At 34.9% G+C, this 14,938-nt stretch overlaps 1 protein-coding gene across 1 annotated transcript in view; it reads left to right on the top strand.

Moving 5' to 3' along the window:
- The window catches only part of wwk (white walker), a 34,349-nt gene extending 21,506 nt beyond the window's left edge, over positions 1 to 12,843 (top strand). The window contains exons 8-16 of the mRNA XM_071592751.1: positions 583 to 735; positions 3,644 to 3,779; positions 8,587 to 8,642; positions 9,209 to 9,283; positions 9,390 to 9,653; positions 9,787 to 9,984; positions 10,067 to 10,198; positions 10,292 to 10,488; positions 10,575 to 12,843. Coding sequence (XP_071448852.1) covers positions 583 to 735; positions 3,644 to 3,779; positions 8,587 to 8,642; positions 9,209 to 9,283; positions 9,390 to 9,653; positions 9,787 to 9,984; positions 10,067 to 10,198; positions 10,292 to 10,488; positions 10,575 to 11,826 — 2,463 coding nt within the window. The 3' untranslated portion in view covers positions 11,827 to 12,843. The remainder of the gene's footprint in view (positions 1 to 582; positions 736 to 3,643; positions 3,780 to 8,586; positions 8,643 to 9,208; positions 9,284 to 9,389; positions 9,654 to 9,786; positions 9,985 to 10,066; positions 10,199 to 10,291; positions 10,489 to 10,574) is intronic.
- The last annotated feature ends 2,095 nt before the right edge of the window (positions 12,844 to 14,938 follow it).

Raw genomic sequence — 14,938 nt, 5'->3', positions numbered from 1 at the left:
TTAGGTATTGAAGTAGAAGCTGTTAGTTAGGAATTGGACCACATGCTTGTGGCATTCTCATCTCCTTTTTGTTCAATGCTCTTGCTCCTCAAAAGCATATTCATAACTAGTATCCATCTCAAACTCCTCTCACCTGGTGGCCCATTGCCAAATTATGTATTGCTATGCTCACATGTATGTGCATATGAATTTCCTCCATATCATACTACAAATGTATAAGATGTGGAGCAGGCAGTTCAACTGTATTCTGCCTCTTGTCTATATGGCTCTAGGGCCCATATTGTTTATATATATATATATATATATATATATATATATATATATATATATATATATATATATATATATATATATATATATATATATAATATAAATAAACAGTATGTAATTTCCTGAGTTGTAAATTGTATGTGAAGTGTTTTTAGACATTAATGTATTTTGACATAAACTAAAAGAGTGTGTAATATTACTGAATGGTTATGTATATCCAAAGTTTTTATGCTGATATATGATCATGGCATTTTTTATTCTGATGGCTGGATGGATGGCTCTGGTTGATATGTTTTTTCGTCTCGTTTTCAGGGTACCTTAGAAGTAAGTCCAGTAACTGGCCGTATGGAGCCAACATACCCAGCTTGGAAAAGAAATGTATTTCGATATTTTGTCAGCGTGCCTATAATTTGTTTGTGCTTATCTGTGGTATTCATTGTCATGTTTCTCATCCTACAGTTGCAGGTAATGATTTCATTCTATGAGTTTTAAAATTTTGTAGTCATACACATTAGTTTCTAATGTCATCCATAGTTGAAATTGTGGTGTTCTAGCAAAGGATGTGTGGAACTTTGTTGTTATCAATTTAAAATTGATTCTGTCAACATTTGTTCAAATTACTTTAATTAGAGCTGGCATTACGGGCGTCATCGGATGCTGCATTCCTTTGAAGCTTGTGTAATTCTATTAATGTATTAATGCTTGCATATAATATGAACTCACTGAAGCACATAAACCAAGGATAATAATAGCATTTTATTAGGGGATTAATGGTGATTGGTACATGATGGCATTTCACGACAATTTACATGTGTAAAGTTGTTGTGTTAGGTTTGTACATTATGTCTAGGATTAGAATGAATTCAGTGCGTAGACAGGCCATAATGCATGTAATAGTATGAATTTTGATTTAAATATGTGGGGAAAACTACTATTGAATTATAAAAAATCGGTTAGTAACTTAATCATATAAAAAATCCACATTCTCTACATTTCTTCTTATTGATACTAAAACATCACATGAGCTTTGGTATCTTATCAAGCTGACTTGAAGATAATTTCCTAGAAAGTTGACTTTGGAGGTTGTCTTTAATTATTTTTTCTCATGATGAATGATAAAGGGATTCAATTAAATTCATAAAACAATGTTGTATGTATGGATATATACGGAGGACCACCGAGAGGTGTAGTAGTTAATGTTTTTTGTTGGCAGTTATATACCAATGCAGAAACTCATAGGATTGCAATTGAAAAATGCCTAACCAGCCTCTTAATCAACCACATGATTGTGTTTATTCTCAACTGGGGGCAAACATGCCTCCTGCTGAAATTTTTTTTACACCCAGTTTTTGCTGCAAGACTGGAAACACTACCTTTCGATATGCCTGCGGTCTCAACTATTAGACAAACTTTGATTCGTTTATCACTCACAACCATATTGTGAATTTGTCAATCACTTCAAAAGAAGTCACTTCCACCAGACGTCCTGGACAAAGTTCATCATTTGTGGATGTACCGCCATGTTTTAAACTATTTACCCAACTGTAAACCAAAGAGTCGCAAATACAGGAGCATATGTGCCATGAGCTTTATCCAACTCTGCTTTCATCTCCTTCAGCTATAAGCCTTTTAAATAGAAGTGTTTAATCACCACATTAAACTCACTTTTTTCCAGTTTTCTAATTGAACAAAAGTTTGTTGCTTCCATTGACTCTGAAAATGTAACCACTTGATGGAAATACTATATATGAAACTTTAACAGTAGTCTATTGAGAGATGAGGCTTACTAAAAGCAAACCTCTTCCTATGCTCTGAGTGCCATCTCTTGAATTTTATAAAGAATTGTTGAACCACCCTTATATCCATATTTGACAGCATATAAGATGCTCCCTTATTTCAGCAGGGCACATGCCAGTAAAATAGTTTCAGCAGTTCGTGAGACACCCCGCCGGCTTAAGTTATAGTTCGTATATTTTAGGAAGATCATGGATGGAAATGCATTGCTACAGCTCTGTTTCCATGTTCCTTAGCTTAGTCTAATACTCATATTTTAAACTGAATTTTATAGCTTATTCTCTTGTCTTCTGTTGTCATATCTATTGGGGTAATTTTTTTAAATAATTTCATCCAGTAAGAAGAGCTCACACTGTTCTGTTAGGATCAGTTGTGATGAAATATGATCAAGTTCATTGCCTGCACACAACTCTTTCAACATTGCAGAAGTGAGCAACACAATATTTACGTTACATAATTGTGATGGGCTTAATAATAACTATCCCAACTACAAAATTCCTCAAATGAATAATAAATATAAGTAAATATGATGATAATATAAGTAAATATGATGATATAAATAGAATGGAGTAAAAATAGGTATTTCTGACAATCTGGGTTAATAATAACATTTCATATAAAACATTAACCCATGGAGTTCAAACCTTCACATATAAGATGCGGGTGATTTTTTAATCCATAATTTTAGAAAAAAAGGTGTGTCTTTTATGCCATCAAACACAGTATTTTTGTTTCCAGAGCTCTTTTAACCCAGTGGCAAGGGGAGTGTAATTTGAATTTTTGTTCTTCTTTTTGTGTTAGATTAGATTATTGTATTATAGCTATGTAGTGTTTTGTTCCAGTACAGTCCTCATTCATCATTTTCATGGATGCTCTTATGAGTATAACATGTAGTAATGAGTGCACGTTCTTATTTCTTGTTAATGTTTGATTGATTTTTTTGTTAATCTTATTATTATGTTAGTGATTTTAAAGTACTTTTTTATTAAATGTTTCATATCTCTCTTGGGCAAAGGTCACATTATCTTTAGACATGTGTCCTTTTGATATAATGTTCTCTGGGTTATAATCACTAATCTTTGAAATGTTCATGTCCATTTCATATGCTATATCATAATGCTCATTTACTCTGCCACAAAGTAATGTGCTTATGAATTGTATGCAATCCTTATTTAGTATTTTCTTTGTCATAAAAACATTTTTGGATGTGATTTGAATTTCTCAAATTTTGAATGTCTGATTGAAGCAAATAAGAAGATTTGGACACCCCGAATGGTAATCGTTATATGTATATTGCCTGAAACTGCCAAAATATCCAAACCATTCATGCTATAATTATTTGTGTATTCAATTCTAAACTCAAAATTCTTTCCTCAAATATTATGAATATGTACCACATTATTATTGTGTTTCTCAAGTATTGAACTATTCAAAATGCATATGAAATATAAACATGCAAAAACATATACTAAGCATATTAGGATTTTTTTGTGCAAAAATATATAGTGTAGTGTATTGGTATATTTTATTTTGTCTGATATTTTTGTTGACTGAATAAATTTTTCACCCTGATTAACAGGAATGGTGGGATAAAAAGATTGAAGAGCGTGGCTATCCATTTTTTTTGAGCTACTTGCCGAAAATTCTCCTTGCAGTTGTGATCACACTCATGGATGAGGCATATCACAAGGTTGCTTGCTGGCTTAATGACCGAGGTAAGTGAATTTCCTTATTACAGTAAAACTGTAATATTAGTGTCTAACCATTTTATTCCCTAAGATTGTGCAAAGGATAAAGGATATATTTGTGGAAATTGTTCTATTTGAGGTTACCACTGAACAGACTTATTTACAATGAAAATATACTGACTGTTTGAAGTGGACCTCCAACTCCAGAGCATAATGCACAACTTTCACTCTGCATACATATTCTATTTAGGTAACCAATAGCTTCAAAATTCTAACTTGTATTTTAATCACTAATTTTAGAATCCCAAGTTCTGCTCATATAAACCTGAATACACTAGAAAATCATTCAATTGGATATTGTGCACAGGTTTTGCAATATTTAGGATAGTATATAATGTTTTGTTTATTTAATAAATGAAAAAATTCAGTGTTATGGTGTTAGATTTTTGAATTTATTTTACTACTTCATGTTAGAAGGTGATCTTTTATTATTTTGTGTGAAGGATAAATGGTTTAAGCAGGAAAACAAAGTTCTAACTATTGAATAAAAGGAGCAGTAGTGCGATGGAGATTAATAAGTACATAAAAAACACAGTAAACATTCCAAAGGTTGGTTTGATTGTTGAGGCTAGACGTTAGCTCATACTAAGCCATATGAAGCAGATGTAATTCACGCATTCCGGGTAGGTGAGGCCAGTTGCTTTCCGTGTGCCACCTGTGGATTCCCAGGAAGATCTGGTTCCTGATGAATCACACAGTTTGATCAAAGCTGAGGGTATCCAAAGTCTCCAGGAGCATCTCCTCCAGTCAGTAGCCAAATCCCCTGACTACTAGATTATGATGCTCTGACATGCATAAAACTTGAAGTATATAAAGTGAAACAGTCATTAATGCTGATAGATTTCATGTCTTTTTCATAACTTCAAAGTTCATTATTTAGGCAATACGTACATAGCTTAATAACAGCTGTATTTTCCTTTGAATGAATCTTAATCAAGTCATTTATTATTGATTAAAATAATTTTCTTTATCTTTTGCATTTTTTAATTTGTGTGTGTTATCTTCTAAGTAAAAATAAATTATATCCAACATGATTTGCGAAAAAGTGAATGTTTTCTCTATTCCATTTGTTGTATTTATGCACATGCAGGAATGGGTAAAAACTTAAATTATAAATCTCAGTCATACCAAATCTGTCTAAATATATAGTTAAAATTTTCCGTTGGCTGGAAGTAAGTTCCCCCTAGGTCATTCACTTAGGAAGTATGTTTTTGAGGTAAAGGAGTGTGGGGAATCAGGCATTCGCCATAACAATTTCAGGCTGTCGGGGTCAAATTAAGGCTGTACCTTGTCTCTGAAGATAACATTGGAAATGGGGATCGAAAGATAGAAAATTGTTTTCATAGGTAATGTGAAACTGAGCATTGATTCATCTGAAGTTACAGTTTGTCTTTGATAGGATGGATGTCGTTAGGATAAGGTATTCCAATTTCATTGACTCAAGGAGTATTCGTCCTAATATGAGTAGTTATGGAAGAGAAAAAAAATTCCTGAACAAGACAAGTCTAAATCAAGGATCATCCGATGATCATAACCTGGAAACACAGAAAATTCACAGTGGGCTGCATTTTATTCGGCCCCAGATTCCCCTGCAGAATATTTCCAATAAATTTGGAAAAGAAAGACCACTCATGTTGAATAGTTTTCTCGTACTCAGTGCAGTGTGAAATATCAAATTAAACATTAATTGAGTGCGAAAATAAGAGGGAGATCTTATGGAAATTCTTCACAGTTTAATTTTAATTATAAACCTACAATCAAAGCCAATACCCTGAATTCACTGAGAAAGGCAAACTTTCCATTCCAAAATATTTTAAATTCAAAATTCTATACTTATCTATTTTTTAGCTATAATTGTATTTTACAAGGGTCATCCGGAAAGTAGTACCCGTTCGTGCCGCATGAAGTGCTGACGACGCGAGTAGCCGCTGGACGAGGTCAGATAGCTTCAGTGGCTTGTCTGCCTTCTCTGAGCCAAGTTGCGTGACGCTAGCATTGCCTGTGTTGTTTCTGTGATTGTTTACAATGTTTAAAAAAATTGAGAACGCCGCCAGTTGTGAAGTGAGGGCAGTGATTAAATTCCTCAATGCAAGAAACGTTCGCCCATGTGATATTCATCGCCAATTAAAGGAGGTGTATGGAGACAATGTAATGGACGAGTCGTCTGTTCGGCGGTGGTGTCGCAACTTCAACATGGGGAGGGGGAACACACACGACGATGAGCGTTCGGGGAGACCGTCTGTCATTACAGACCAACTGGTGAGCTCAGTTGACGAATTCGTGAGGAACGATCGGCGCGTCACAATTGATGACATCTGTGAGCATTTTCCCAATGTTTCTCGAACAATTGTTCATGAAATTGTTAAACACCATCTGCATTATGCAAAAATTTGTGCAAGATGGGTCCCTCGCGTATCTCAATGAGCTGGCGGCGAAGGACTATGCAGCAGGAATACAGAAACTTGTCACACGTTATGACAAATGCCTTAATTTGCTTGGAGATTATGTTGAGAAGTAGTTTAAAGTATCCTCTTTCAAATAAAATTTTTTATGTTTGTTAATATTTACTTTTGTGTCTTTATTTCACGAACGGGTACTACTTTCCGGATGACCCTCGTACTTTTGTCTGTTACATTTGTGTGGCATATAATTCATCTTGGTAACTAATTCCTGGCTAATCAGGAAATCGTTCTTTTATTTTTTTCATTGAATTCCCACTGCAGACATGAATGTTGTTGTAACTTCTTATTAGAATTGTATGGTGTGAATCATTAAGTGGTATTGTATGCTGTTTGATCAATTTGACTTGCTTGACCAGTCATGTCATGCATAAGATTTATTATTGCCTGCTTATGGCATGGAAGTTACCTATAATTATCAAGCATCTGGATTCCGTGATATGTTATCCACTTTGGTTTGTGTACTAATTATGATCATGAATAATCTCCTCGCAAAATAATATGTTCAATTCACGTGACACTAATTCCAGCTCTTATCCCTCCAGGAATGTCAGAAAGTTTTTTGTTTATGTTACAGTATGGATTGTATTTATTATTTCAATATTTTTATAAGTTATCCTGAATTTTCCATCCTTCATAAACCATGTGGAGACTGTGATTTTTCTTTATTTTTCCTTGTGAATTTTGGTCAACCCACATTTACCCAAGTGAGTCTGAACCATGTTTGAATGGATTAATAAATTTGTGTGGCACCTTCATATGAAAAAAGAAGTATTTTGAAACTTAAGCCATAGTACATTGTATTCATTATGAAACATTTGCATTAATTTATTCCCAATTATTTTCATACATTCAATGATTTTTACCAATGCACAAAAGGAAGTTAAATAAGCAAAATGTTCACCACTCACCTGGGTTAGCTCCAACTTCCTTTATTAATCCACCAATGATGGGACTGTAATGTCAGAGTCAACTCTATAATTTCAGAAAAAAAAATTCAGCGGTGTTTTTTCTAAATATTTTGTCATGATTTTTTATGGATTATGGCAGTATAAACAAGTTTATATATTGTTATAAATTTATAGATAATGACACAAGATTGTTTCATCACAATGTAAGCCTGAGGAAATATGATATTGCCTTAATCCAAGTTTTTTAATCAAGTAATTCCAATCTTTTACTAAAAAAATCAATTTTCTTGTGTTGAGAAATGCAATTTTTCGTTTAATTGGAGGAAAATTCTCCAAGTGATTATTTTGTCTCTCCTTAGTAACTTGGGGCGAGTAATAAGGATGTTGTACATAGGATATATGAATTAATCTGAAATCTTTACTACATTCTCAGCAGACTTTTATATGTTTTATACAAAGTTGGTGTATTATTTAGTATGGTAAGATATCATCTTAATTTTACTTATAAGTAAACAGTTTTGATATGGGTTTTCCCTCACGGAAAATGTTTGCATTGGCTTCAATATCTAATATAATTTCAATAATCTAATATTTGTGTCATAATTAATGCTTTCTTAGCAAAAATGCATTTAGACTGATGCTATGAAAATTTACCTACTCTATAGCAGTTTTAGCATTGATTCCTTTGATTTTCACACTAATGCTATAAACATTGTTTTGAAATCTTGTGGTTTTTCTCATTCTTAAGATGTCATAGTTTAATTTAAATCTTCTTGTCATATTTTCTCCTTTCTCTACTAAATGGACATTTGTATTTATGTTTCTTTCATAGATTTCTGTTGATAGATAATGTGAGGTATAACATTTGTGATGTTTAACAATGTTTGTCATGCTTTGTCTCATATTTAGTTAACTAACATTTCAATATTAATCTGTGGGGTGACCTGAAAATCCCAAGTAAGCATATCATTACTACTTGGGGGAGTGTTAATGGTGTGAAGTGTCATTTATTATTTTCTTTTGGTGGAGCTAAGTAATAATTTGAGTGACAAAGGAAATGAAATACTGCTGCACTACATGGGTGGTAATATTTACTAAAAATGTTTACTGACAAATTTGGGATTTATGGGTCACCCATATGTGCTATCAGTGTTTCTTTGATGGGCATTTGAGTTAGGTATTATTTAAGTGCAAGGATAAAGCATGAATGTTTTTGATCAATAAATGGGACTCTATAGTGTTGTAGTATGAGGAATGAACATGAACAAAACAAGCTTTATCTGTATTCGGATGGCCTTGGAGAAAAATGTCTGGTAATGTTTAGTATGTTAACAGGATTGTGGGACATTTAGTGTTTTATCAAATACTATAAATACATCAAAATTCTTTCTTCTTTTTAACCAGAAAACTACAGGCTTGACACCAAGTATGAAAACCATCTTATCGTCAAAGTAGCATTGGTTTGTATCTGAAGATACATTTATAATGCTTTATTGTGTATAGCAACTTGCATTGTGAGCATGATCTTCAAGCCAGAAATTAATTTTGTAACCATAAGATTGATTTTGTAGCTCTGTGGTGTTCATCTTTTTAGTTGCATATAGTGTACTTAATGTTGGTTGTATGTTTTTGAGCCTTAGTTGTATTCAATTAATTATCTGCTTCTTTTTCAACTTGTAAAAAATACCGCACCATTTATATGTGAAATATATTCACCAAACCACTATTATATGTTTAGCATTTTTATGTCATGGTTCTTTGAATGAAACAAAATATATGTTTATGCTTACGTAGCTCGTGTTATAGTGTAATGCTGAAGTAAAACTCATTTGAAAACCTATCGTAACTGAGTATAAATTCAACTGTATGGTTGGTTGATAGATCACGCTAGAAAATGGTATGAAGAAAAAACTTCTAAGTATTATTTGTTTATGGTACTTGTTTGTTTTATGATTGAATTTCAGAAGTGCTTGCTCAGTGTATCTCAAAGGTTTTTTTTTCCTAATACCCTCATTTCCTTTTTCAGTTCCAGTTTGTGAATTCCTTCCTGTCATTATTTTATATTGCATTTTACCTCCAAGATCAAGAAAAGTTGAAAGAGGTTGGTAATTTTTCTATGTGCTCACCTTTATTAAAGTTATATAAGAACATTTAGAAGAAGGAGATTTCTAATTAGAAAATATTCCTTTTCCATTTATCATTTGAAGCAATTGGCAGCTTTGCTAATAGCAAGACAAGTCATTGGCAACATAAAGGAGTCTGCCTTGCCTTATCTTTTGGAGCAGTTTCGCATTGCTAAGCTAAGTTTTGACCTGTTTGGTGCTTTAAGTCCGTCTGATGAAAAAAAAGAAGATAGCATTATTGATAAAGCTGATGAAGAGACTTCTGGGCATGATGGGAATAGTCATCCAAAGAGACAAATTGTTAACAGAAGTGTCAATCAAGCTGAACTAGAGAGTTCGTTGTATAAGGTATTTGATATTATGAATATATTGATTAAGAACTGTTATTACTGCATCCACCTGTCTCAATATTGAGTACGGCCCATGGAATGTTTGTATCAGGTTTATTTATTAATGCAATGGCACTTTGCTTTCTTTATAGTATGATGGGACATTTGAAGACCATTTAGAAATGTTTATACAGTTTGGATATGTTGTTTTATTTTCATCTGCCTTTCCTATGGCTGGATTGTGTGCATTGCTAAATAATGTGATCGAAATTCGCAGTGATGCCTTCAAGCTATGTTTTATTTTTCAAAGGCCGTTTGGCCAAAGAGTTCCAAACATTGGAACATGGCAGGTAAGCATTTGGATATTTTTGCCAAATGTTTGCATTAATATTTGTATTTAGGTTTATCAGTGTGCATTATTAATTTTTATAGGATGCCATGGAAGTCATGGGGTTAATGGCTGTATTGGTGAACTGTGCCCTGATTGGGCTCTCAGGCCAAGTTCACCGCATGTTTCCTGAGATGTCTACAACTCAGACTATTCTTCTAATTGTTATTCTTGAGGTTGGTTGGAATTTTGAAGTAGAAATAGAAATTTTGTTGTATCACTTCTTTCAATGCCAATTCTTGCTGATGATATGTACCCCTTCCTTTCAGCACATAATGTTGATATTACGATTGGTAATCACCTATGCCATTCCGGACCTGCCTGAATGGGTTGCCACAGAAATGGCCAAGGTAGAATTCTCGAGGAGAGAAGCATTTCGTCGTTTTTCGTCCACTACTCCCCCTCCTGCCTCGGATGGAATCACAAATGTGACAGTTTCTTCCTCACCTAACCTGGTCATTGGAAGGTATATACATATATTTATATATTTCAAGTTGGAGGGGGGATAATTTTTGCATATTTTTTGTACTGATCTGACTTAATATTTTGCAGATTTGTCGTGTCTCCTGCTAGCAGTGTTAACAGCACAGATGAGGTTGAAGATGAAGAGGAGAAGAAACCTTATGAGAAATCCTCCAATGAGAGTATGCCGAGTTTGATAACTCCTGTGAATGAAGTGGCCCCTCCTGTTCCTGTGGAAGAGCCACCGCTCATGACAGTGAAAGAAGTCGTGGAACAAACCCCTGTCAAGAAGCCAGCCATCTCGCCAGTTGGCAAGAGTGCTCTCAAGAAGTCGAAGGAGTGGTCGGGCAGCGATGGGGATGGGAGGAGTCGCAGGGATGGGGTGGGTTTCCCAGGAGTGGAGGCCAGTGCCCCCATCATGGGGCACCACTTGACCATCGGCCCCCATGGTGTAGATTGGGTCCGTCGATTGGTGGAAGTTGGGAGGGCCAGTTCCGGGCGTGGTGCATCTTCCATCAATGGAGCGAGTGACATGGGCTCCCTGCCGGATGCACACTGTGCTCGAGACGGGGAATTTGCAATTAGGCACAGCACAGATTGCATTGTGCCTCCCAAAGAACTGTCGGCATCATCTGATTCAGATCTCCTCCGATCAGCACCTCCATGGGTTGACCAGCAGAGGTCAAAGTTTAGGTTTTCCCCAGAGAAAGATAAATCTGGTTCTCTTCCTTCAGGCTCTCCCGCAGACAGCACGAAGACACTCTCAAGCATAGAGAGGTCACACTTGGCCAGCGAAGGGATTAGGCAAAGGTCGGGGAGCACACCCGAAAAGCCGACGGAGGGTCACGGTGTTGTACGTGCTAGGAGGCAGCCACGGGAACCAGTGGATGGATCCCTGAAGGAAGATCGTGAGAGATTAGGTGCCAAACCAAAGGTGACAACAATGTTGGTGACCCCAGCAATGCCAACAGCGACAGCCTCAGCTGCGACGACACCATCTGCTCCGACAGCAGAGCTTTCTGAGGCAGAAAGGGCTGCAGAGGAGTTGGCAGCCAAGAAGTCGAGAGTGAAGAGAAGCTTGTTGAAAAGGGCAAGGAGTGTGGCGATATTCTCCTTGAAATTAAAGGAGCGGAGAGCTAGGGATGCCCAGGCCAAGGAAGGAGCTACCTCCGGCAAGGAAGCGACGAATAAAGATAATTCGGGGCAAGGTGGTGGGAAGAAGGAAGATTGGCTTCGTCCCGATTGCGTAGAGGGAGAGCTCTCCCGAATCCCAATAGAGAAGCTTATCTCAGTGGATGATGTAGCAGTAGAGCGTTTGCATAAGAGGACCAATCTCCCTTGATCCAGTGTTAAATCTGCTGGAAATTTTTTAGTGCACCAGCCCTGATCACAGGCTTAATATTGATAGTAGCAAGTGAACAACGAGTCTCATCACTGTTAAGTTAACTCAGCAGTTTGGTATTGGTAGTTAATTATCAAAAATCCAATGTCATATATTCAGTTAAGCATCATGTTCGTTCTGAATTTTATATTGAAGGTGAAAGTTAAGGTTCATTGCTGGGGAACTTTTGTATTGAAATATTTTTTCTGCGTTTATTAAAGTGAAATGAGTTTCAGAATATTTTTTTGAAAACTTTCTTCAATGTATTGGTCATACGATTAAATTTCAAAGAATATATTTTAAAAAACATCAATTTTGAAGAGAAATGGAGGTGATTTGAAATTTAATATTTTTAGCTCAATTAATTGGCTATTAATGCCAACCATGTCCATACTCCAAAATAATAAAAATTTCCTTAAAGGAATGACAGCCTTGGTGGCAATTTGCCTATTTCACTATACTAGTTGATGTGTTTGGCAGACTAGGATTTGAAATGAATGTTGTTGCAAGTAAGTCTAGTACTATGTAGTACATATTTATGTGCCTAATGACACCATTTCGCTTACATTTGCATAGAGCTTGTCCATTGTGAGGTTGCTATTGGAGATAAAGTGTCTGCTGCCGGGAAAAGGAATACTATGAGGTTATTGGTTGGTATGCTGAAATAGCCGAGCACAAAAATAAAATGGTAATTCTATGTATACTATGTAGCCATGTTGTAACATTTGAATATCTATCATAGCAATGATTCAATGAATTTTGTTAATTTAACCTCATATTTTTCAATAAATATAATGAATTTGAATGGTGGTTGATTCTCACTCTCGTATTCCTTTGTATGACTCCAAGGATTGTTTTGTGCAGTCATAGATATTTAAAGTCCACAATGGTCTGTGCTTGTTGTACCCATCCCTAAAATACCGCTAGCATAATGATGCCTTGGTGTGCCCTAGTCTGAATTTTGTAATTTTTTGATCCTCTTCCATATTAGTGGACCATAAATCATATTTTGGTTTATTATCCATACTGCATTTTGCAGTGTCTCTCTTGGCTTTTGTTGCCGGAAAATTGTGGAAAGTATCATAAGTTTGTTATGATAAAATTAAAATTTTGCAAGCACCCTTGAAGATTATTTCCTGAGACACAACAATGGAAGAAAGGTGTACTACAACAATACATGGTGGATGGTGGTACTGTTAAGTCTGAGGTTTTTATTTATCTTCAAGATCAGAATTGGAGTAAGACAGGTACATAACTCTCCTAGCTCATACCTGTGACCTCTTCTGACCTATTCCTGCCCTCTTTTTTCCTGTCCGAATCCATTCCTCCTATGTCCCACTTATTCTGCCAACTCTTGCTTAGCCATTTAATAAAGATTGAGATTTGACGAGTCTAAATAAAAAAACCTCTGTTATTGAAATTGCTGGGAGTGTATTGAGGAAGCTCATGAAATTACCTACAGAATAGTATAATTTTTGTTGTCATTCCTTTAATAACATATTCCGAAGATATATTGATGAATAAAATAACAGAAATAGTATTGTGAAAGTTTTCATGTAGTTAAATCTTTCTATGATGATCAAGGATAAACAGCAGCACAAAATCTTCTGATGTTTACTTATGGCAGGAATATAGAACAGCATTTGATAAATTCTTAATAATAATAAAAAAACTTGATTCATTTTGAAAAATGGTACAACCATATTAAATATCGTCAATATAAATATTATTTAACATATAAACATAAGTTCTTAAATGCGATGAAGATTATCACAAAAGAATTCATCCAATGAGTAAAGTGGGTGAGCAAGTAACCAGGTATATACTCTATTCTTGAAACTCTGGATACCATCAGATTTTAAATGAGTAGGCAGATAGTAAAACAGTCGAATGTTCATATTATGAAATGTGTTGTAAGTTAAATAGACAAGAAATTAACAATTCCAAAGACTTCAGTCAATGAGAACTTGGATTGTGGGAACTCATGGGCGGTTACATGAATAGAAAGGAATATCTTTTCAATAGCTTTATTTCATGCATAGTTATTGTTCTGCATTAAAATTATTGTACCGTTATTGTCTTGCCAAGCTGTAAGGCTAATGAGCAGGTGCCAGCATGAATTCACATATTAACACTTGCACCAGTTTATATGAAGGCCCCTTATGTATAAATTTTGATAGTCTATTCCTCATTTAAAAAAGAGTATGGCATGGTAAAATTTAACTTAAATCAGCGAAAGGAACAAATCAACTTCCAATTATTCCAAATAAATATCTCTGTAAATAGCCAATAAATGAGCGGTGGACTTTATTTAGTCAGCATTTTTTCAAGTGAAGTCCAGTTCATTTTTTTGATGAAATTAGTCAAAGAACATACATTTATAGGGCATTAGCATAGGCATAGCTTTGTTCTCAGGACCATACATATATTTCAATGGAATGGAATAGTGTTGCATCAATTTGCTTTCTGAAGAAACCAATCAGTTGATAGGTATATTTTGATCACCCATTAAATAATTCGTATTTTTCACATTTTTTCATCTTACTGTGTTCTATCATTTACTTATTACGTTCTGAAAAATTTCTCTGACTAATGCCCACAAGTGCTATCTTACAATGCTTGGAAGCAAAAAATGAATAGTTTTCCTTTTTTGTTATTGTTGCTGACTTAAAATATAGTATGGTATTACTACTTTTAGTTTGTTTTCACCCTTATGGTATGTTTTTTGCCTATAGGCAAATAAAGTGCACATTGCATTATGGGAAAGCAAAGATTCAAACAAGGCCATTTTAAATATATTTCCTGATGGTCAAAATGAATTGACACTAATTGATGAATACTCCCCTCGAAGAGAGAACACTTATCGTTTGCTATTTGAAAAAGCTAAGTTCATGGTCTGTACCCATCGATTTTAGGTTTGTGGAGACTATCGACAGATCTAGGAGCTCGCCTATTGTGCAAGCCCATACATAACATATCTTAAAAATGGAGATTAGAAAAGAGATGAAGTTGCCAACCGATTCATAGTTAGGGGTAAAATATGGCTTCAAAATTTAATTTAATTTTGACAAAT

This window comes from Hetaerina americana, unplaced genomic scaffold, assembly GCF_022747635.1.
Source record: "Hetaerina americana unplaced genomic scaffold, ioHetAmer1.1.p SCAF_1, whole genome shotgun sequence".
In the NCBI taxonomy this organism is placed as follows: Eukaryota; Metazoa; Arthropoda; class Insecta; order Odonata; family Calopterygidae; genus Hetaerina; species Hetaerina americana.
Note: the sequence above shows the minus strand (reverse complement) of the source record. Positions and strands in the feature narration are given on the sequence as shown.